Genomic DNA, 25,049 nt, shown 5'->3' with positions numbered 1-25,049 from the left:
AACATGATGTTCTAACGTTATTTGTAAATTACATTTAATACACCCACTCTCTCATTCTCTTTATTTTAAACTAGGGGCCCAGTGCATGAATTCATGCACATTGAAAGGAACTGTGGGCCAGTGGGCACAGGGGCGGGTCTTGGCCCATCCTCCATGCCCCAGTCGTGGCCCCCGATACTCTGTCTGCCAGCAGCCTCGCTCCCACTGCCACTGCTTCCACGCACAGATGGCACAGGCCCCACTCGTACCTGCTGCCGGCATGGAGCGATTGGGGCCAGCACCAGCAGCAGGTGTGAGCGGGGCCAGCACTGTCAGTGGGTGTGAGCAGTGGCTGCTGCCCCGGTCACCCCTCAGGAGCAGGGGGAGGTGGAGAAGCCCTCAGGGACAATTGGGCAGCAGCATCGCACCCGCTGATTGCGCCGAGCGATCGGGCCAGTGCCAGGCACCAGCAGCGGGTGTGAACAGAGGCACCAGCAGCGGGTGTGAGCGGCGGCTCTGGCTGCAGGTGCAAGTGGGGCTGGCGCTGGCAGTGGGTGCAAAAGGTGGCTGCTGGCCCTGATCGTCCCTCAGGAGCAGGGGAGGTGGAGAAGCCCTGAGGGGCGATCGGGGCTGGCAGCTGCCACTTGCACCCACTGACAGCACTGAGTGATCGGGACCAGCACCAGCAGTGGGTATGAGCAGTGGCTCTGGCAGTGGGTGCGTGTGGGGCCGGCGCCGACAGCAGGTGTGAGTGCCCAGCGGGACCATGGCACACGGGACCAAAGAATTTTCAGTAACCACCAGAGGCTTGCCCCGATGACAGCAACTGGCGCCCCGCCTTGGTCTGGCACCCCTGCTCACCTGCCCCACCATCCCGCCATGGCCGATGCCCACCATGTTCTGCACTCTGCTGCCTGCTGCCGATGCCCGCCATTTTCCACGCACACCCCCTGGTGGTCAGCGCACGTCATAGCGACTGGTTGTTCGGTTATTCTGCAGTTCGGTCTATTTGCATATTAGGGTTTTATATATATAAAGTTAAATGGCATGTATTATGATAGTTGACATGTTCTTAGTATTGTTTTCACATCATATTTTTCCCCTTGATCAGAAGATTTTAGAGTTTAGTTGACACTTGGTACATTAAAACCTTCAACCTATAATTGTGGTATTTTCAAACTTCATCTTTATTGGTCCACAAACAGCCTTTCTAAAAGTGTGCTCTATGCTGGAAGAGGAACTGAAGTGTTTCGGGAACAAGAAAACACATTCTTTTCCTTTTTTTCACTAGAAGTCTGGTCTAGAGAGAGGCTACAGAGCATGAGTTTCTTGGGCATGTAATGCCGGTGGTCTTGATTCAGCATCTAGAAGGGTTCAGAAATCTGGAGAAGGTGCTATGCATGAATTTATAGAGTCCAGAGATGAAACATAATTTTAAAAGGCATTTGGGGGCCAGAAGAGCTTGGCTAAAGAAACCAAGTTCTCCTTGTCTCAGGACCCCTTGCTTTTTATTAACACAAATTGTCCTAAGGCAAGGTAAATATACACTTCAAAGACCAGGGTTTAGTACACAAATCCATTGTCAGATTATCAGGTTTGGGAGAAACTGCCTTTGGCTGTTCAGGTGTTTGGCCAGTAGGAGGCAATAACATGTAGATTAAGATGCCCTCAGCTGTCTGGCAGCAAACAATCATTTTATGCATCCTTTTCAGGTTTGGAGAAATGTCGTCAGCCACCTCCAGGTGATTCAGCTCTGCTGACATACTGGAATTGGCTTCTGGCAGGCATGTGGAGTAATGACTCACCTCTCAGAGGGCACTGACTCTGTTCCTCTAGCAACGATGCCTTTGAAAGGATTTCTACCTTGTAATGGATGTTTTCATAAATAACCTCTAGGTCACAAGTAACTATAAAATCTAGAAAACTGTGACTCCTTTAAGCAATCAGGGAGTTCACTTGGTATGGAGTAAACAGGATACCAAACGAGCTCTGAAGCTGGGGAAAGTTAATGTCTCAGTAAGAGAGGTGAACACATCTGTCTGTGGGTTTCCAGCTGGTGCTCTTTACATCAAAACGCTACTCTTCAGGGATAGTCAGTAGGATTTCTTCTGTTTTTAAAATGCTGGCAAGTGCAGTGTAGTGAGTTCAGCCCCAGTCTGGGGACTGGTCCACTCATAAAGTGGTGCTTTCTTCCTTTTATTGCTGTCAGTGCTTCATTGAAAATCATTGAATTTCAGAGCCGTTGTCTTTTCACCCTTATCATATTTTTTTTTCTATCTGAAAGGACATAAATAAGACCTTTGCTTTTTATAGCATCTTGAATATCTACGCAAAGTGGATTGATCCTGCATCCACTAACATACCTGGTCCACATCATAAAACACGTCCGTCCATGTGGGGCATTGTATTTGCAAATGGCCTAAACATGACACTGAGTGCCCTGGTTGGTTAGGGGATGCATGCTGCATCTCAAAGATTCAAAATTGTATGAATGTAAGAATTGTCAAACTATATCCAATATGCCCATTGTTCTGCCACTGCCAGCGGCCATTATATAAGACTAGAGGCCCAGTGCATGATTGAATCATGCATGTGTAGGATCCCCTACACGCTTTCGCTTTCGATCACGGGGGAGCTGGGTGCCTGTCCGCTGGTGCACCAGGCCTTTCAGAAGCCTCCGGCGCGGCGGAGGCTTCTGAAAGACCTGGTGCCTGAGCGGACAGGCACCCAGCTCCCACGCTTTTGCTTTCGATCGCAGGGGAGCTGGGTGCCTGTCCGCTGGTGCACCAGGCCTTTCAGAAGCCTCCGCCCCGCCGGACGCTTCTGAAAGGCCTGGTGCCTGAGCGGACAGGCACCCAGCTCCCCGGCTTTTGATGGTTCGCGGTGAGACGTGAGCTCGCTGCCCCAGAGGCCCCTTCTGTGCCGCAGCACAGCCATGGCGCAGACGCTGAGCTCGAGCCGCCGCTGGCAACGCGAGTTCAGTGTCCCGCCAGCCCAATCGGCCACCCCGGCCACCCCGAGTCCCACACCCCCCGCGCCTCCTGGCCAATTGCTGGCATAACGAAGGTACGGTCAATTTGCATATTTGTCTATTATTAGGTAGGATGGAATTATAGAATTCATCCCTCCCTCCCTTCCTCCCTCCCTCCTTCCTCCCTTCTTCCTCCCTCCTTCCTCCCTCCCGTCCTCCCGTCCTTCCTTCCTAAAATCATGATCAAGTATTGGCTGAGCTCTAAGCACATGTGAAGTTAAGTCAAGATCTGAAAACATACCAGTTTCTCTCACCCACTACAGATTTGTCCTTCCTTACCTTTTCAAAATCTTCCTTGAATGCATTCACTTTTTTTTTTACTTGATACTAAATCTGATACTTAAACATTTTACTTCATCTTGAAAAAATAAAATTCCCCTGCTGTTGTTTATACATTTGAAATCATAATCCCATCTGAATAAGCACAACAGGATGCAGAAAGTCTAAACTGTAGTTGTCTAATACAATTGAGTGGGTTCCTTTTTAAAGACATATTAATAGACTGAAAATACATGTGTGGTTTGCCTTTTATTTCTTCTTTCACTTCAGAGTTAATAAGCTGTGTCTAATGGATTCTCTTTCCTTAACCACAGTTTATCCTGATACGTTATGGCTCAGTCAAAGATCATTTCCAGAAAAGTGATAGTGTAATTGTCTATTTTTTCATGTTGATTTTTATCTTTGAGTAAATTTATACTTTTTCCTTTTCTGGGTTTTTGTTGCATTTAGTTTCAACAAAGACCAACTTTAAAATGGTTAGATTTAGGTTGTTCACACCTGCAGCTCTTGGAGGTGCTCCTTTGTCTCCCTCCTCCCTCCATGTCATCCCAGTAACCCCCTAAATTCTTCCTACTCAGGGATCGCTTTGCTTATTCAATACATCTTTATGTAAGCTGCCACAGTAGCCTGGGAAATGGTAGCTAACAGTACAAGCACACCATGTCCTCATAGGCTCTACAATCCGGTACTCAATCACTAATTCCTCTTTACTTTCTGAATATCTTTCAAATTCCCTCCATTTTAAACAGTTTTATCCTGTTTATCCGCGTTTATCCATACCAGTCACAGATCTGACCATCCATCCTCAGCTTAACTCTTTAGTGGTTCCCATTACCCATGTAGTGGTCTTGTGTAACATTCCAGTGTAAAATATTCAAGCAGCCCTCACCGGTTTGGCTCAGTCAATAGAGTGTCATCGGCCTGTGGACTGAAGGGTCTCAGGTTTGATTCTGGTCAAGGGCACATGCCCAGGTTGCGGGCTCGATCCCCAGTGTGGGTCATGCAGGGGGCAGCTGATCAGTGATTCTCTCTCATGATTGATGTTTCTATCTCTCTCTCCCTTCCTCTCTGAAATCAATTAAAAAATATTCAAGCAAATACCTGCAAAATGCATGTGCATGTATGTGTTTGTACTAATTTATGATGGATGTTGTAAAAGCTATTCCAAAATACGTTTTAAGATGAAATAATATTTAGATATTTTTAAAATTTTACTTAACTGCCAACAATATTTTCATTCTCCCTGAAAAAAAAAACTTTCAGTAATATCAGTGTGTAATGCTATTATGATTATATGATTTTTAAATTTCTGTTAATGTCATGCACAGTTTGTATTGTGACTAGAAATGTCAGCTATGCCATTTTTTGGTTGTGTGTGTGTGAAAGGAGAGAAATAGAGAGAGAGAATTTGTGTTATATTGTTAGTATTAACATTAGTCTGGGATTCTTAGAGATCTTATAGAGCCACTTGTCCTTTTCTGAGAGTTTGTTGATTACAGCTGGATAATACAGCCTGCACATCCCTCATGCACCCGCCTGTGAACTGCAGCGAGCACAGAGGGTGATCATAGCGAAGCAAGCAGGGAGGCAGCCTCTGGTAGCCTGACCGCCCAGCCTCCCCTCTCGATCGCATGTGTATCAGTGGGACGTGGGACTCTGCCATGCAGATGAGAGGAGAGCCCTGGAGCCTGCTGCATACTAAATGGTACATTTCCAAGACAGGCATTTTAATTTTCTGCTCCCCGGTGGATTATCATGATCATGCAACTAAACAGGAGCTTTTGTGGTCTGCCTTCTGCCCTCTATGCCCCATGCTCCCTTTCCCTGATGAACTCCTATTCATCCCTAAACACCTTCCACATATGGCCCAGCCACACCCACCCCAGAGGGAGCTAGGTGCCCCTCTGCTGTACTCCCTGCATGCCTCATGCCTGTCGCTGTAGTTACACTTACCACATCGCACTACCATTGTCTGCTTATGGGTCCGTCTCCCTGCCTTGACTGAGAGCTCCCTGATAAAGCGAGTGTATCTCATTTATGTGTATGTGTCTGGAGCCTAGAAGAGGTCTGTGTGTTCGACAATATCTAGTAAAGGAGTACCTTTGCCAATTACTTGAGATGACAGTTGTGTGTCTAGAGCCGTGGTCGGCAAACTGCGGCTCGCGAGCCACATGCGGCTCTCTGGCCCCTTGAGTGTGGCTCTTCCACAAAATACCATGGCCTGGGCGAGTCTATTGTGAAGAAGTGGCGTTAGAAGAAGTTTAAGTTTAAAAATTTTGGCTCTCAAAAGAAATGTCCATCGTTGTACCGTTGATATTTGGCTCTGTTGACTAATGAGTTTGCCGACCACTGGTCTAGAGCAAGCAGAAATGTCATCTGTGTAGCTGTGCTTTGTAGAATAATCCCTTCAGAGTTATGCTACCGGAGACATGATCGGCCGCCATCCGGTTCAATTCCAGGGGCATTTGTTGAGCTCTTCCTCAGCATCCAGCCTGGTAACAGGTGCTGGGAAGGTGCAGCCAGCCGCAGAGCCTGCTTTCAGAGCTCTCGTTGGGGAGGAAAGCAGCATGCACCCATCCGCTCAGTCAGTGCAGACTTCTTCACAGCCTGCCATGTGCCGGCACTGTTCTAAGCACTGGGGATCAGCAGTGAGTGCAGCAGACACAATCCCTGAAATAAATAATAAGTCAATGGAGATAAGCGCTACAAATAAAGAGGAGTCCGGATAAGGAGTTAGAAAGTGACTAGTAATGGGGGGAGGGGTCTGTTTTATATCTGGTGGTTGGGCATAGGCTTCACTGAGATGGTAACCTTTGATCAAGGCTTTCACTTTTGCCCCGTAAATTAGTTTGTTTAAGTAGCTCCCCGAGTTGAATGTTATTGTTTTGATTTCTCCCTGCTGATTTTTATTTAGAGGCATTTTGCATAATTAATTTTTAATCATAATAAATGCATAAGATAAACTGTAATTTGATTTATTTTAAATATTTACCTGGGTTTTATCACAGAATATTGGATTTGTTCACCCCTTTTTCTCAGTCCTTAAAAATGGCTAGACCTTAGCCTGACCAGTGTGGCTCAGCAGTTGAGCGTTGACCTATGTATGAACCAGGAGGTCATGGTTCGATTCCAGGTCAGGGTACTTGCCCAGGTTGAGGGCTTGACCCCCAGTAGGGGGGCAAGCAGGAGGCAGCCGATCAATGAGTCTCTGTCATCATTGATGTTTCTATCTCTTCCTTACTCTCTGAAATCAATTAAAAAAATGTTTTTTAGAAAATGGCTAGACCTTCAAGAAATTTACATTGAATCAGTGGATCATGATACATTACAAATGCAAACTAAGTTTTCTGTTAAGGTAATGTATAAGGCATGTATGTAAAGAAGTGTATAATCATTCAGAGTTGACTTTAAGATAGCAAATATAAAGTCGTTTTTCTTGATTACTAAAAATATATTGAAGTCATAACAATCGACAGATGTTTTGCTCATTTGCATTGTTAAAGTAACACTCTAACAGTCCTTGCCTTTTCACATTTATTCCTTCATTTTTCAAGAACTAATGTGTGGGTGTGAAAACATTGAGTTGAGAGGAAATGAGGCCATTTAAGCTTAATATATTGCAATGAAACTAAACACTAGTGTTTTAAGCTGTAACGTCATGATCCAAGTAGAGCAAAGCTAATTAGAATTTGTTTTGACAGTCATTTGTAGAATTTGTTGTCAATCACAGTAGCTTCTTTTCCTCTTTGAGTTTAGGTTCTGAAAGTGGCGCCAAATGATGGCTTCGCTAAAGTGCATTACGGCTTTATCCTGAAGGCCCAGAACAAGATTGCAGAAAGCATTCCCTATTTGAAGGTAACTGTCCCCGCCCTTGCCCTTGGTTCATTTTCCGATGGCTCTGAGTCAATCTATGCATTGTACATCGACTGGCATGCACTGCTGAGTCTTTTCATGGTGAAAATGTACATCTTCTGACCGTGGCATTCATCGGCCAGTGTGGACCTTCACCAGGAATGAGAGTATCCAATGTAGAAACACCAACTGTGTGAGCAGTGACTCTCTGGAAAAGACTTTATGAAGACATTTCTAAAACTGAAGTGGTTATTAGTTTGTATTGAAACTTAAAGGTAGACCAAAGTTACTGACATAATATTTCAAAATATGGGCAATGAATTAAATGATTGAAACTAAGTTGAATAGGGCTCAGGACAGCTTATACAAAGTGAGGTAAAAAATGCACACTGAAGAGGTCAAACTCCAAAAAGCCTGGTAGCTCAAAATACTCAGATTAAACTACGCTGTCATTGTTTTCTCTCATATCCAGTTGAATCTTGGTCCACTGGCTTGCATCACATTTGGTCTAGCTCAGGGCCACCGGTGGAACTGTCTGCACAGTGGACATGTCCTCTGTACTCCACTCCAGTAGCCACTGGCCACACCTGAAATGTGGCGAGTATGACTGAAGAATTGAAATTTTAATTTTAATTAATTTTAAATTAAATAATGACATGAGCAGCAGCTGCCATATTGGACAGGTAGCTGATTGAATGTCAGTGAACTTTTATTTTTCTTTTTAAGTAGCAGTATATTATACTTTTATGATCTCTTTCTTTCACAGGGCTTATAAATCAGAGGTACCAAATAGCAGCCCACTGATCGCAAATAGCTTGCATGTTATATTTGGCCAACATAACTCTTATTAAAAACAATTCTAATTGCTTGCCTGTGTTGAGAATCTGCACGTTTTATATAATTATGCAGACTTCTGATTTCTCATAAAAGGTCATATCTGGCTCACATCCCAGCACGGGAGTGAGGTGGGCGTGCACCCCACAATCTGTCTTGGCTGTCACTGGGCCTCTGCAGACTTTTCCATCCCCTGCCACGACTCTGTGGGCATGTGTGTTTCTCTGACTTAAGGTGTTTTCTTAGGTTTCCTTTGACACAGTAAGGGCCTAGCAGGACTCTCCCTGCTTCAGAGATGGGGAAGTGGGGGGCAGGGTGCTCCATTAACAACTGAGGACATTGATTGGAGTGTCTATCAGTCCAGAACCCTGATCACAACTCTGCTTCTCTCCTGTTTGTTGCAGCTACTTCTCAACATTATGCAAATAAAATTTCTTCCCAGGAAAATGGGCTTCTTGTGACAAAGCCTCAAAGATGCAGATTTTTAAAAGGAAATCCTTGATATGGAATTTTTTTTTTACCTTTGTCCTTTTTTTTATTTTTTAAAGTTTATTTTCTTTAATATTTTCTCTTTCTAAAAAAAAAAAATGTATTTTCTCTTTCTTTTTACATAAATCTCAGTGTCAGTCCTTATGGGGGAGATGGGGATAGATATCAGCTAAGTGTTTTATAATAAGACTTGTTTAATAACAGTTACATTCTCAGAGATTCCAATTAGCTTTAATCCTATCGAATGTTTTATAAAATATTTTGTTAAAAGGTGAGGAGGGCACATTTGTTTGGAGAGGGAAAAATATTACTTGCAGTTGGGCCTCTGTCACTTCAGACATATATGAGTAACCAAACATGTTGGTTCAGGCATTTTTAAACAAGCCTCTAGATGACAAATGTTTAGATTTGGAAAACCAAATAAATGTGATAGGTACCCGGCCAAAGAAATTATTTGGGCTATTGAAATATGATCACATCCACAGAGACAGTTCACAAAGCATCGTCCTAATTTTATGGGCTAGTCTGCTGTTAATTAATGATGAATGTGTTGTTAAATTTTAACTTTTATTAAACCTCCTTTTGGTTTTGCATTGTAAATATTGACCGGTAATCTAATTGCCAAACTTTAATGTTGAGATGAATTTGTCTGGTTCTTCGATTTTCAACTGGTATATAAAGATTAAGTAAATCAATGAATTGACTGTGGTATTCTTCCATAAATGCTAACACTGTCTTTTCTACAGGAAGGAATAGAATCTGGGGATCCTGGCACTGATGATGGGCGATTTTATTTTCACCTGGGGGATGCCATGCAGAGGGTTGGGAACAAAGAGGTAATGTGTTTATGATGTTTTTGTTCTAAAAGAGGATAGAGTAGGGGTAAATTATTTCTAAGACAGTTATAATTTTTTAACATAATTTTTTGAAGGTGATAATTTAAGCTTTTTTGAAACAACCCAACAACTCTTACTTAATCCTATAAAGAACTTTTGGGATTTGGCGTCTGTAGTTTCTTTTAAGAAAGCATCTGAGTGAATAATCATAAGAGCAGTCTCTAAATAGGGCTGTGTGTGTGTATGCGCACCTATGTGTATATCTCTGTGTATGTATAAAATGGTAGACATTGCCTTGAAAAATATTTTTAAAGTATGAAATAGATAATCTTTGAAATTGTTTAAATATTTTTAAAATATTTTAACAGTTTCCTTAGATTTATTTTGATTTGGGAACTTAAAAAGTGGTTATTTTAGAATAAAGTCTTTATTCAACTGATTCCTAAGCTCCCTGAACCCCGTGGTTAATTGAGTAAATTACCTTGTGAAATATTTAATACCAAGTTTAAGATGAACACCTGTAGGAATAGTAATAACAAGTACTGACTCAGAAAATGTAGTGGCTAAAACAGGTTACATATTTTCTTTGTGGCTGTTAAACATTTTCTGGGTACAATGTCAGCTAATTAAACACAACATTAGATCATTAGTCATGATGTATAAATTCCAAAACGCTCCCAATCAGTCCACAATGATTTACAGTATGTAAATTGCTGGACAGTGAAGCCCACCTCAGGTAAGAGCTGCACCATCACATGGCTCTAGACTGGGCTCTCCTTAGAGCCATGGATAAAAGGGTGAAGGGAGACCCTGAATTAGAAATAAGGGAGAAGACATTGCTGATTAGCAATCACTTTTGTGTTCCTTCATTCTTTTAGCTATAGATGCCTGATACCTCCTTTGAATAAGAGGGACAAGAAAGATTTTGCTGCAATATCTAACACCGGATAAATGTTCATGTTTGATTTCTATAAATGTAATTATTCTCACTGATTAATTTATCTTTGCACATCTCAGGATCCAGGGCAAAGCCAGATAGATCAAAGAAGTCTATGATTTCTTCTCACATCTTAGATGAAAACAGCCCTTACTTCAAGGGCCAAGAATTCACTGCTGAATACTTGTTAGGGGGTTGGGATTTGAACCTAGGAGACTGTTGTTCTATCCGCTTACTTATTATTAATATGCACAGAACAGCACAGTTCTTGAATTTTAAAAGTTCACAAGGATTCATCCTTACAGTGGAATGTAGAAACCCCATGTTAGTATATTCTTTTTTTAAAAAAAATATTTATTGATTAATTTCAAAGAGGAAGGGAGAAGGAGAAAGAGAGAGAAACATCAATGATGAGAGAGAATTATTAATTGGATGCTTCCTGCACGCCCCACACTGAGGATGGAGCCTGCAATCCGGGCATGTGCCCTCACCAGGAATCGAACCATGACCTCCTGGTTCATAGGTCGACGCTCAACCACTGAGCCACGCTGGCCGGGCAAAGCCCCATGTTAGTACATTCTTGATGTTAGGTATGGAATAGGTGAATTGATTGTCATGCTCTGAGTTTGCCCATCAGCAAGCGGCCGTCTTCATGTTCTCTGCTTGGAGCTCGGCTCCAGGCCCCGCGAGAGAAGCAGACCCACAGCCTCAGTGCTGCAGAGCCTGATATAAGGTTGCTTTTGAGGAAGGTTTTCCTAGTGGTTCCGTAAGGATAGGAGTGGGAGGAAGACAGACCGTGACAGTCTCAGCAATTCACACTCAGCTGTTCCCAGTATTTTCATAACTCCCAAATCCCCATCCCAGCTCTCATCTCCCACTCAAAGTCCAGATCTGTACGTCCGTTGCCTGCTTTATGCCACCACACAGTGTCACAAAGACAACTCTCTTATCTTCCTCTAACCCCTTTTCCTTCCTGGGTTCCATCTCTCATTTGATGACATTGCCCACTTCCCAGGATCTGGACTTGAATCACTCTAGCTCCTCCCTCTTCCGAGAGGCATCCCGTCTAGACAGGCCAGGATCTGAGAGTTAGCTTCCTGGTGTCTGGCTCCTGTGTGTCACCTTCCCTCTTGCTCAGTCCGTGTTGTCTGTTGTCACCTTCCATGTAGTGATGGCTCTGAGAACCTGGCTGCTGTTTCTTGCTTTAGACTTAACTTTCATTGTGTGCTCAAATACCCCCTGGTGCAAAAGAAAAATCAGTCCTATTGCCAAGCGATGGCATTCATGGTCCTCCACAGGCAGGTTGCAGCCAACTGTTCGCACCACAAGTGTGTCTCCCAGGCCCCACTGCGCACCGAGCCCCAGGCATAGTGAACTCTGGCCTCGTATGACAAAACCTGTTCCTTGGTGTGGCCTGGGATTTTCTGAGTTGGAATCATTCTACATGTAATTTCTGTGTTGTGTGTGTGTGTGTGTGTGTGTGTGTGTGTGTGTGTGTGTGTGTGTAAGCATACCTGGCAATGATTTGAAGTATAGAAAACACATTTATTTAGAGGGTGCCCCCAGATACTCTATTTCAGTATTCTTGGTAAGAAGTATAAAAGGGAAATAATAAAGAGGAAATTTTCAAAGGACTCTAACTTGATTTTCTTGCAAATTCTTACTGAAAAGTAGTTTAGATGTGTGTGTGTGTGTGTGTTTTTCCCTCTGGCTGAATTCATTGGGTCCTCTATGTAAACTGAAGATGATTTTACCTTCATTGAAAATATCATTGAAGAGCAGTTGCGGCGCAGATTGTCAGGAGCTGTGGGTTATAGTTCAAGATTGTAGCCTTTTTAAACCTGAGCTTCACCATTTATAAATTGTAGATATTTGCAGTTCTTGGAAAGATCAACTGCTGATCACACGTAAAAGCAAGTAAACTGAAAAGAGTTACTGAAAATATGAAGCGGTACTGCTATCACACTTGATTTTTCTAGCAAAAGAATTTTCGAAGTATGAATTTTAAGACGTAAAAGTCACTATAGTTAACATTTAAAGTATATCTGGAGTTTTATGAACATCTTTTTATCTGCTTGGCATTAAAAGGCGGTGTGTCATTGATTAAAATGTGTATTTGAAATCACTCTTTAAAAGTAATCATTAGATCAGATTTACAATAATGGAGGGGTTACTATTGAGAGAGCACTAGATTGTCCTCTGCCCTGAGACAATGGAGTGTGCGCCTGGCCCTGGGGGAACCTGTGGGGAGGGCCTCCGGAGAGCATATGGCCGGGCATCATCTGAAGGAGACACATGAAGCAGCGCAGTCTGCAGCCAGCTGTCCCTGAAAAGGCTAGTCTTCTTGGAGGCCAGTCATATCATGTTACAGCTAGCCTAAAGCCACAGATGTTATCCTTATGGCAGGGGAAAAAAGGGGAACAAAATCCCTCTTTTAAAAAGTCTAATATGGGCTGTCACTATATTAATGCCAACTCAGAATACAATTTCCTTTTGTCTACGTAATTTAAAAGAAAAAAATCTCTATTTTTTAAAATATATTTTTTATTGATTTTAGAGAGGGAGAGAGAGAGAGAAACATCAATGATGAGAGAGAATCATTGATCGGCTGCCTCCTGCACACCCCAGACTGGGGATGGAGCCCACAACCTGGGCATGTGCCCTGACTGAGAATCGAATTGTGACCTCCTGGTTCATAGGTCGACGCTCAACCACTGAGCCACACCAGCCTGGTTTGTCTATTTAATTTAATGGAGGATTTACACTGTTTCCTTGGGTGGCCTTCCTGAATTCGGACATAGAAAGAAAAAGACATGTGAAAAGAGGAACTCTCGATTTCAGAATTCTAATGCAGTAAATGCAGATATCTTTGAAGAAATTATCAAAATTGCAATTCTTTTAAAAGGAAACTCAAAAACAGAATTTAAGAAATAAAAGCTAGACTATATAGTCTACGTCAGTGTCCAAAATTGTTTGTTACTCAACAAATAAGTCCTAGACTCTACTGAACACTGAGGGAGACCCGAGTGCATGCAACATGAATCCTGTGTTAAAAGACCACACAGCCTCGGACTGAAAATAAAATCACACATTCCCTTGTCATAATGGGTCATAACCAGGGACCCAGTACAAGAACCGTTTTCACCAGTGTAACCGATTTGGGCATGCCTGACTAGCAAGCTCTTCATTTATTTATTTATTTTTATTTTTATTTTTTTTGCAAGCTCTTTATTTAAATATCGAAAAGTAATACTTGATTATTCGTGACTTTAATTTTAAAATTAATAAAAATGCCTCAGTTCATTTTTTCTGTTCTTTCAGGCGTATAGGTGGTACGAGCTTGGGCACAAGAGGGGCCACTTTGCATCCGTTTGGCAGCGCTCGCTCTACAATGTGAACGGACTGAAAGCCCAGCCATGGTGGACCCCAAAAGAAACAGGCTACACGGAGCTGGTGAAGGTGAGTGTTGACTCAGACTGTCTGTTTCCTCCTCAAAACCAGGACGCTTCCCGTGGAAAAGAATGTCAGGGCAGAGAGAGGTTTATATCCGGTGACATGAGCCAAAAGTTTAGTTGAGATGGTGAAGAAAGAAATTTTTCTTAAAGAGCAGTTCTCACGCATTTTGGCTTCAGTACTCCCTCATACTCGTAAAAATTATTGCGCAATCTTTAGATAAATGTTTTACATTTTTCCAATTTTCGTTTGTTTTCGAGAACATCTTGAATAAATGTGTCTCTAAGGCGTTAGTGATTAATGGAGTCTACTTGGGGAAAAGGAAGGTTGCAATGTGCTCTCAATGTACTTACATTGAGTAAGTCTTACCTGACCATGTTTAGTCTGTATTTCACTGTAAAAACACACTTGATCATCATCATCAACAAATTGTGACCCATAATCATCATCAGAATCCAGTGTAAAGTCAGCTGCCATCAGTTAGCCTCTGAATATCTTATACATCAGAAAAGCATGGTGTGGTGACAGCGAATGCAGATTGCTTTAAAGTTGTTCTATTTCCAAAGCAGAAACAGTACAGGGAAAATAGCGTCTCTGATGCATGTACTGCCTTTAGCATTGTCGGTGATTCTGTTCTTTGTAATAGTCCATCTTCTCTCAGATTATATCACACTGAGCGCTTCTGGTTCTCTCCCAGAAAATCTTTTTCTCTTGGTCTCTTTGTAAGTCTATTTCTCTACTGTAGCTTTTAGGATGCTTTCAAGTTCAAGTAACAGAAATGCAGCATGACCCTGGCTTCCACCAGGAGGAATCGGATTGGCTCCTCTGAAGGAGGCCTGCGGTAGGCAGACCTCAGGGCTGTGTAATTGGGGAAGGTTTTCCTGTCTGTGCGCCTCTTCCTCGGTCAGCTTTGTCTATAGCCAGCTTTCTTCAGGATGGCTGCCAGCAGCAACTAGAATGGGGTGGGCGGGGAGAGTTGGAAAGGATTTGGGGGCTTCTTAACATTGTTCAGCACCACACCAGCCCTACATGGCCTTCTAGAAACCTCCAAGCAGACCCTGTTCTATTGTTCATAACCATGTCGCATGGGTCCTCAACAGTTATAAGGGAGTCTGAGAAACCAAGTAGCTGGCAACAGGCTGAGGTAAGAAGCTTCCAGCAGGGAGCAAAAGTCTTTCCCTTCTGTCTGATGGAGTCAACTGAAGTCACATTTCGGCTCTGGATCAATTATTGGCAAGGGGCTATGAGATTTTCCTTAAAACAACAAATCAACCCCTGGAGCGGTGAAGGGTCTTATTCCTCTCCATTCAGTGGATTATCTGCAGGAGGGTGGATATCTGAACTAAATCAGGGTTCTGTGAGGAAGGAGGAAGAGGCACAATGGTGCTTGGAAGGTGACTGAGTGTTCAGTGCCCTCGCTGACCTTGCGTGCTCTCAGATCCGAACGTGGATCCTCACCCGGGCGTTAACATCTAAAAGTGGAAACTTTCTAAATCTGGTAGCCACCGTGCTTTGGCCAAAATCCTTTTAGGATTATCACCCACATTCGGGTTTTTCTGTGACAGTTAACTGCCTTGGATGGTACATTTTCCTTTAAATTATCCTCATGGTGTGTTCCAGGGAGATGTAGAGGGCCATTTTCTTGAAGGCATGAGACAATGTTAGTGAAAGTCATCATTTGTTTTCCTCTTTTGTTGAATGTCATTGTTCCCCCTTATTGTGTACGTTGCCATTTGGCACAGGGCGGGGGGTGGTGAGAGACTATGCAACTCGATGAAAAACATTTAGAGGAAAATATTCCACTCGAGTTTTTTTTCTTTTAGGTGTGTGCTCCTTAAAATTTAGTAAGTGGTTGTCCAAATCACAAATATCAGAGCCCTAAGTGCCTTGGGGATATTTAACATAGAAATTGAAACAAAAATGGATTAACGTCTTTGCTAGGCTATAAATAGAAAAGAGAAAAGAAATCTCTTCTAGTGGGGAAAGAAGCCATCAGACCTTAAGGAAGTTGCTCTTCCTTTTTCTGAGATTATTCTCTGATCCGCCTTACTCGGAGGTGAATTTAGATGTACACAGGCATGCATAGGAAGAACATGGAAAACGCAACAGCCAGGAGCAACGGGAAACCATTATTTAAAGCATCCTTTTAGTGTTTGTTTTTCCTGCTACCTGGCTCTGTCCTCCCTTCATCCCTGGGGAAAGGGAACATCCTGGCATCCTTTGAGTGTTTGGGTGTTTCAGAACAGCCGCTCAGATATAAACAAATCGCACCACAGATAAGCTTTCCTTTCCTCATATTGTAGTTTTATTTCAGTGAGAGGAGGGCCCAGTAATATTTTGCCGATGGTGTGACACAGTACTTAAGAATGATTGATTAGGCTCTGGGTCATTTTCCTTCAGACGGGAGCTTTTACTAAGAGACCTATTGTGTATGAATAGCGTCACCTGGACAAGGAAAAAAAGGAGGACACACAGTAATAGCATTAGTGGTTCAACATTTCTAGCGGTGTAATTAAATATTTGAATGTTTTCACTGAACTGCTTTTGAGGTGAAATGGATTGAGAAAGAAGTAAAAATGTCAGATTTAGTGGAATTAAGCTGTAAAATAAGAGGATTCGTGATTTTATGGAAAAGTGTTAGGTATGAGGCCGCACTGGAAGCAGTGCCTTAAGATCAGCTAATAGCTTAATCCTATTTTTGTAATTCAAAGCTTAAGCTTTTGGGAAACCAATGATACTGTCACTGAAAACGACAGTATCACCAGGGGAGTTCAGAGAACTCGGGGAATCTGCTGGTTGTAGCCCCCCTTTAAAAAGGAGGACTCTTTAAAAGGGGGTCTACAATTAGAAGCAGGTTCGTTTTGTTCTCAGCTCTGACACCTTGGGCAAGTCATTTCACCCATCGAAGCGAAGCCTGTTTCTTTAATCTCTAAGTACCAAATAATGGCCTCTGTTTTTACTCTCCTTTGAGCTTTTGGTAAGGCTCAAAACCAAAACAAAATGCAACAAAAACTTACCATCAAGGGTGTGCCTGTGTGTGTCTGAACGTGAGCCCTTCATAGGAGTAGATACTACTAAGGTTTTAGGACTGCATGTGATGCCAATTATAGCCATAGCAAAAGGATAAAATACTCTCTATTCTTTGAATTATTCCAAACTAAAAGGTTGTTTTCTTTCTCAAAGTGAAATGGGTAGGTTTTCAGTATTTGTGAATGTGAAAAAAAAAAAAAAAAAACATGTTAAAAATTGGCTTTATTTGTGGCTTTCTTTGGGAACTCACAGCACGGTGTTTGATACTTTAGGACCGTGGTCGGCAAACTGTGGCTCACGAGCCACAGGAGGCTCTTTGGCCCCTTGAGTGTGGCTGTTCCACAAAATACCACGGCCTGGGCGAGTCTGTTTTGAAGAAGTGGCGTTAGAAGAAGTTTAAGTTTAAAAAATTTGGCTCGCAAAAGAAATTTCAATCGTTGTACTGTTGATATTTGGCTCTGTGGACTAATGAGTTTGCTGACCACTGCTTTAGGACAATTGCAAACTGTACCTGTAGGTTGGTACTTCATTTGCAGTTCCAAGTTTTTTATTAAGTAGGTCATGATCTATGGCTTACTGCACATACACACAGATTTATGTCTTAACCATACACATACACGTATGTTATCGGTGGCAGTGGGCTTCTTGGGGTTCTGCTAGAATAAGAATTTCTAGGGGCCCCTCTGGAAGGATGACATACTGTAGAAAGCTTGATTTCTGTGGAATTAATCCCCTGAGTTTCCAAGGTCCCATTCGCCTTTGTTCCACCCAGGAAGAAGTCCCAGCGTGCCTTCATCAGGGTTAAAAGCAAAGCCAGTGTCCAGATTTACATTCCATGTCAGAGCAGAGTCCCATCCAGCATCAGGCTAGCTTAGTTTGTGTTCCCAGCTGCAGTCCATTAGACCATCGTATGGGGGGTCCACATGGCCATGGAGCGAACACAGGCAAGTGCAAAACAAGGCAGCCAAGAGAGAGAAAACGCCTTTGTCTTGGGGATTATGTATTTCCAAATTTTCATGGGCTTGTAGTGGCCCTGCCCCTTCTGGCCAATGGTCTCTGTTCCCAGGTTTGACTGACAGGCATCCTACCTATGTCATCCCGACTTTGCTGAGCATGCACTGTTTTCCCTTTGTTGCACCCCTCCCCCCAGTGCTTTGCAGGGAATGGACTGGAGGTTCCGTTGAAAGTGTGAAGTTGCAGCTTCCTGGTGAAGCTGCCCAAATGGCCATGCTCATAATGTCTGGCCTTCCCTTCGCTCTGTTCCTGTGATTAATAACTAGCTGATTACAATGGTGTCACATACACATTATGGGTCACCTGCTTCTCTGTTTATCAGGTGACATATTTTGCGTATACACAGAAAGCTTCCCCATCAGCTTAGCCCCTTAGCTTTGGGGGGTTTGCTCCTAGCTGTAGCTCCCTCAGGACATAGCTCAGCACACTATTCACAGTAGGTAGAGCCATGCAGAGACCTTGGTCCCTCCTCTTACCTTCCTTCGACTGACATTATTGGCCATTGTCCCTGCCAGTCTAGGCTACAGTCTGAGGACTGTGGGTCTCCTTTGCTGTCTGCGTCCCAGACATGTTTCTCCTGGCAACCTGGACTGTCTTTTCTCCTTTATCCTAGAAAAAGAAACCCTGCTTCTCCCACTGTCTAGAAAAACAAAATTCAGTTCTGCAGACTCTTGTCTTGCCCCAGTGCTGGGTGCCTTGAATTATCTTTTCCCTTCAGAAAGGATAATGAGAGACTAAATAGACAGACAATGCCCATACCATACATCTATAATAATAAAAGCGTAATATGCTAATTAACCAGACGTTCTCTCAGACGTCCGTCCTTCTGGACAAAGCCTCAGTGGGTGGGGGCCGCGGCAGAGGTGGCAGAGGGCCCTGGCCACAGCGGCGGCGGACAGGGGCCAGGGCCAATGCCCTTGCACAAATTTTGTGCATTGGGTGGGCCTCTAGTAAAAATAGAACCTTGACCTACAACCTGCACTGAACAGCCCAGGAAGCCAACCCCTTATCTACAAGCCCCAGGAAGCCAGCTCACTGTGTGTCAGACCTGCAGGAAGCCACGTTGCTCCTGGTGACAATCCGGGAAGCTAAACAACAACTTGAGTGAATTTGGCCCAAATGGGCTAAAGGATTAGTAACGGACCGCTTCCCTAATGCTTGGCCCTGCTTCCAACGTAAGACGAACCAGAGACAGCCAAACTCGCTCCAGTCACATAGGATGCTGCTTCTAGTCAGCCCGCTCACAGCGGCCCCTGCCTCCAGCCTCCTGATCAGGTCCCTCGGGTGCTTCTCTCTATGGTGTTCCTCCTTCCCGGCCAGAGAACAAGTGAGGGCGGCTGGCTCCCTTGCCCTAGCCAGCCCTGAATAAATAGGCTGTGCCTCTCCATTCGGTTGGTCTTGATTTCCACAATCACAAACGTCAGATGTTTTCCTTGATCAGCTTGGAAAACAGGAAATCTGATTAAAATGCATTAGAACCAGCAAGACATTGCTGCATTAATGCCACTAATTTCCCAGGAGATTTTATTAAACTTATTGCAGAGAGAATTTGCTGTGTGGGCATTAGACTCACTATTGTATTTGCTCTGATTTCCTACCTTCAGCTCAGCACTCGGGGGATGCCCACCCCCAGTTTCTTTAGAAGGAGAATATACTGCTCCCCTGTCTTATCTTCACCGTGTTAAAGTACAGGCATGCTTTGGCTAAGATTCAAGGAAGCTGATTTTAATCTCTAAAAGAAATCAGATAAATTCCTAAAATAATTAACTATAACAAGCTCGTACTCAGACAATTAAGTAAAATGTGGTATACATTCTCCTAAAGCGCCATTGTTATCAATTCCTTCTAACTCCAATTTAATGCCTAAACTGTGCCACGTGTCTTTTCTTTATTTAGAGTCAGAACCTTCTAATTTAGAGTCAGTCCCATCTCTGGGACTTTTCAAATGCTAGCTTCAGTGTTTTCTTAACAGGCTTTTTCTTAACAGCTAATCACATGGTTACTTGCCCAATCCTGTGTGTGTTAACCTGAGTTTTAAGAGTTCTTGTATTATGTTTTGCCCAAATGTTAAAAGTATAGCTTTTTCTGCCTTTTCCTATGCTTATATTTTATGTTGTTCCTGTAAAATTCTTCTTACTTATTCCCGTGTTGATGTGAATTTATCTCTGATCCCCTCCATCTGCTGTTTGCTTTCTTAGCTGGAACTAGTTCTAACCCGAATCTGCATTAGTGCTATAGGCTGTGTCCCCCCCGGCCCCCCGCCCCCCAAATTCATATGTTGAAGCTTTAGTCCCCCCAGTACCTCAGAATGTTGACTGCATTGGAGACAGGGCCTTTGGAGAGGTGGCTAAGTTAAAATGAGGCTGTTAGGGTGGGCCCTAATGCAATATGACTAGTGTCCTTATAAGAAATTTGGACACACAGAAGGGTGTGTGAGGACATAGTGAGAAGATGACCATCTGCAAGTCAGGGCTCAAAAGAAACCAAACCCGCCAACCCGTTGAGCTTGGACTTGCAGCCTCCAGAACTGAGAGACTATCACCGCCTGTGGTTGGAGTCACACCAGCTGTGGAATGTTGTTCTGGCAACCCTAGCAAACTCATACCATTCAGTAGTGATTTTCCTTAGCAACTCCCCTTACTTAGCAATCTGCAACCTTTACTACCTGCCTCAGCAAAAATGTTTCTCTGAATGGTCCTGTTTTCCTGCCTAGGAGAAAATATTTAAAGCTCAGTTAGATGAATTTCCATATTGAAGGGACTGCTGAGTTTCTAGCATTTACATTAAGGCATGTTGCCATAGAATCTCAGGAAACCAGAAATAAAAAGATCTTAAAATCATCATCATCATCATCATCATCATAGCTATACTTACACATAGCATACATACTTTTAAGCACATTTAATCTTCTTGGAGACTCTTAAGGGAAGTAGTAGCATTTTACCCTCTTTATAAATGAGGAACCTAAGGCACAGAGTGGTTAAGTAACTTGCCCAATATCACACAGCTAGTTATGTGGCAGAGTCAGATTTCATATCCAGGCTGTCTGGCTCTAAGTTTTACACCTCCAAACACTACACTATACTAAACATTATAATACAATGGAGCAATGCTTGCAAAATTCTAAAAAGTTATTTACTGCCTAGAATTCTGCACATGGCCAGGCTTTCAATCAAGTGTATGACTAGCTTCAGAAATTTTCAGAAATTCAATTTTATCTGTGGTGTGTTCTTTCTCAGGAATGACTAGAATTCACTCATTAGGGAGCCCGATACCAGGCAGAGGCCAAGGACAGTTGTCCAGCAAGCTCAGACAGCAACCTGTTCAGAGGAAAGCAAGGCAGATGGCTACTGGCGGGTTCTCTGCAGAAAAAAAAAAGAGAAAGAAAGAAAAATAATAGCTTATATGATGTTTTTGGCAAAGGGGAGAATAGTGTTGAGATTTTCTCGCACTCCTTCGTAGCTGTAAAGAAGAAAGATGCTAAGTGCATTAGAAAATTAAGCCAAAGAAAAGAGAGCATGTGAAATGAAGTGTAATCATTACAACTCAAGTGTGAATGATAACTCATTGTCAAAATTTTATAACACCTGAATGTGAATTTACCCAGATGTATGCATGATGAAGACGAGGGGAAAGAAGACATCGTATTGTTAACTTGCTGCAGGAAATAGCTGGGATTGAACTCAGGCCTGGGGAAGAGTTGAGTAAGAGACTGTTGTCTCCATTATAAGACCTATAGTAGTATTTGACTTTTAAAAAATGTATATTTTTCTTCGTTGTGGCAGGGGGCTTCTGGTGAGAACCAGAAAACCTACTAGACAAATTTAAAAAGAGCTGTAAGCACTAAAAGAAAGTGTATATTTTAATCCAATGAAAATAGTAAAAGAAATCCTATATAATAAAAGGCTAATATGCAAATTCACCGAACCACCAGTTGCTATGATGCACATGGACCATCAGGGGGCAGACGCTCAATGCAGGAGCTGCCCCCTGGTGGTCAGTGTGCTCCCATGGGGGGGGGGGGGGCGGGGAGGGGTTGCCGGTCAGCCAGAAGCCCTGAGCCAGGCTCAAGGCTGGTGAGCCCAGCAGTAGTGGCAGGAGCCTCTCCTGCCTCCGTGCCAGTGCTAAGGATGTTGGTCTGACAGCTTAGGGTGCAGGCTGGGTTGAGGGACCCCCCACACCCCTGTTGCAAGAAATTCGTGAGTGCACGAATTTCTTGCACCAGGCCTCTAGTAGTTAAATAACAATTAGTGTGGGTTTACTGTGCTTCTCTAAAGACTTTCTGCATTAAATCAGTTTTAGGAGAAGGCTTTAAAAATAGGACTTAATCTAATTTTTTAAAATGTTTTATTGATTTTTAGAGAGGCAGGGAGAGGGAGAGAGAGATGGAAACATCAGTAATGAGGGAGCATCATTGATCGGCTACCTCCTGCATGCCCCCTACTGGGGATCGAGCCCGCAACCTGGGCATATGCTCTGATGAGGAATCAACTGTGACCTCCTGTGTCAGAGGTCAATGCTCAACCACTGAACCACACCGGCTGGGCAGGACTTAATCTAATTTGGTGTAAAAGAGAAACATGTACCATTAAAGAGGGATGAGCAGAATATCAGCCAAGTGCCCTGAACTGGATGGAGGGTTTGGATTAAAGAGAGCAGGAGTGTATTGTGGGACTAATAAGGCTTGAAACTAGGAAATCCATTTGTGGGTGACTAGAGTGCCAAATACAGCTGAGGTTTAACTCAACAGGCAAGTGTTGATGATGGGTTTATGGAGCCAAGTGGCACTGTAAAAGCAATCAACTCTGATTTCTGAAGTCTGTGTAGCCACAAGAAGAAATGTGAATTAGAAGCTATTGATTTCTGGGCCACCAACTCAAAGGCCGACCCTATCCATGTCTCTCTTTAGTTTCATGAAATGGATGAATTTAGGGTCAAGGAAGTAATATTTCATATGAGTCCTTTAACAATGTAGGCATCCTTCAAGTTCCTGATGGAATTTCCTAAGAAATGGAAATTTTTGCCATCTCAGAAAACTGAATAATATTACTGTAGAGAAAATGTGTATCCTCTCCCTCTCCCTCTCCCTCTCCCTCTCCTCTCTCCTCTCTCCTCTCTCCTCTCTCCTCTCTCCTCTCTCCTCTCTCCTCTCTCCTCTCTCCTCTCTCCTCTCTCCTCTCTCCTCTCTCCTCTCTCCTCTCTCCTCTCTCCTCTCTCCTCTCTCCTCTCTCCTCTCTCCTCTCTCCTCTCTCCTCTCTCCTCTCTCCTCTCTCCTCTCTCCTCTCTCTCTCTTACACACAAACACTCCCCTATGACTATGTGAATTTTACACAATGTGGTTTCTTGGTTTGTGCTTAAAAATAACTACCAGGTCCCATCCCAGATTTCTTCCTAATGCCCATGAAGAGACCCTGCTGTGTCTTTCCAAAGTTGAAAAGCATCCCCTAATGAGCGATTTTCAACCTTTTTCATCTCATGGCACACATAAACTAATTACTAAAATTCTGCAGCATACACACACACACTCACAAAATATAATTTTGATTCATTCACACCCAACAATAGTTCTTGTGTTAACTGTTGTCATTTTTATTTTTATTTTTTTACAATCTAAGGAAAAATAAGTCAGCACCCCTGACTGACCAGTCAGGCATTGCATGTCTAGAGATTCTTGTGCCCTTGGTTGAGAATCACTGCCATAGTGTAGTTATTACTTTGGTAGAAAAAATGTTTACGCTGACCACATAAGAGATCATGATTGTTGTTATCTTTATGTTGTTCATTATTTCATCAGGTTTCCTAGGTGTGTGCTTTTGGTTAGCCTGGTTTTTCCCAGCTGTCAGGAATGTGAACCCCCTTGGTCAGCCCGGTGTCCTGTGGGGAGCGCTCTGTTCCCCAAGGACCACCTGCACAAGTACCTGCGCCTCACAGGTGCTGGTAACCCACTGCAGAGGAGCTGGCGGGAGCCGTCAATCACCCTCATGCCCCAGAGGGAAGCGGGGGTCCCCAGGGCCACTACAGCCTCACCTCTCCCCTCCCGCAGGTGCCTTAGAACAGTCGAGGGGCGTGGAGGCAGCAGACGGTTTCTGGCCACTGGACTGTGAGATGTCCACTCCAAGAGTTATCCCTTCATCCCTGAAGGGAAAAGTGGTCACTAGATTAACAAGGATCCTTCCAGTTGTAAAATTGTCTGACACGGTATTGAACCTAAAAGAAAGTGGTGAGTGGCTATTTTATAATGGAAATTAGAAACCTGTGCACTGCCCGATTCCTACTGAGCAGGTCCGCGGCCTCGCAGCGCAGGTGGCCCAGGTGTGCTACGTGTGGCAAGGGGATAGAAAATCGTGTTTTTAAAAAATCATTACTGCTCCTGGAAAAGGACCTCAGCTAAACGTCCCTGAGACACGGAGAGGAGGTGTGTGTGTGTGGGGGGGGGGGGGTGGGGGGGGGTGGGGGGGGTGGGCAGGAATGACATGTCACATACAAAAGCAGCTTGCTCCTCAGTAACATTTCAAAATTTTTATATAGTGATGCAGTTACTTTAACATTTTCCCCTGGGGCTTTGTGCCCTATTTTAGTAACAAAAGATCGGCTCCTTCCAAAGATGCCTCTAAAATTTGCTTTCAAAAGAAGTGAAAGAAACTTCTAAAATACCAGGAGAGAGGAGGGGAAGGTGCCAAAAAAAACTCATGTGGAAAGTAATTCCCTGTGTTAGCGAGTTAATTCTCCTCTCGCGTGTGACAGTTTAACATGAATCTAACAGATTTATCTGGCAAATTGAACGAGGCACGTAGCGGCAGGGACTGTTGGTGATTTGTATGTTTTATAGAAGATGTAAATATCTGGACTGCATTTTTTCTTCTTTCCCTTTCTGTAATCTTAGCACCTTGAGAAAACCACCATATTCTCTCACTCTGAGGACCTGCCAAAGTGAGGACTTTTGAGTGTGTCTGTATTGAAATTAAATCTTAGACTTGCTATTTATGAATTACCTACTTGGGATTAAAGTAGCATTGGAATTATTTATGGGTAGGTGACCAGCACAAAGCGGGTGATGATGGGTGGGTTTCACAGAAACAGAAGTATAAGTTTGGTGCAGTTACTATGCAAAACAGTATGGAGGTTCCTCAGAATATTAAAAATAGAACTGCCATGTGACCCAGCAATCCCACTTCTAGGTATAGTACATCCAAAGTTAATGGAATATGGGATATCGAAGAGATAGCTGTATCCCTGTTCACTGCAGCATTATTCACAATAACCAAGGTATGGAAACAACCTCAACCAACAGGTGGAGGAGGATGGTGTGAGCCTC

General features: G+C 43.3%; 1 protein-coding gene across 1 annotated transcript in view; it reads left to right on the top strand.

Moving 5' to 3' along the window:
- The window catches only part of ASPH (aspartate beta-hydroxylase), a 166,209-nt gene that overhangs the window by 135,547 nt on the left and 5,613 nt on the right, over positions 1–25,049 (top strand). The window contains exons 19-21 of the mRNA XM_079796054.1: positions 7,046–7,144; positions 9,211–9,300; positions 13,559–13,696. Of these exons, the coding sequence (XP_079652180.1) occupies positions 7,046–7,144; positions 9,211–9,300; positions 13,559–13,696 (327 nt within the window). The remainder of the gene's footprint in view (positions 1–7,045; positions 7,145–9,210; positions 9,301–13,558; positions 13,697–25,049) is intronic.

Source organism: Cnephaeus nilssonii, assembly GCF_951640355.1.
Source record: "Cnephaeus nilssonii genome assembly, chromosome: 18".
Classification (NCBI taxonomy): Eukaryota; Metazoa; Chordata; class Mammalia; order Chiroptera; family Vespertilionidae; genus Cnephaeus; species Cnephaeus nilssonii.
The sequence above is the reverse complement of the archived record's forward strand: the minus strand, read 5'-3'. Positions and strand labels throughout refer to the sequence as shown.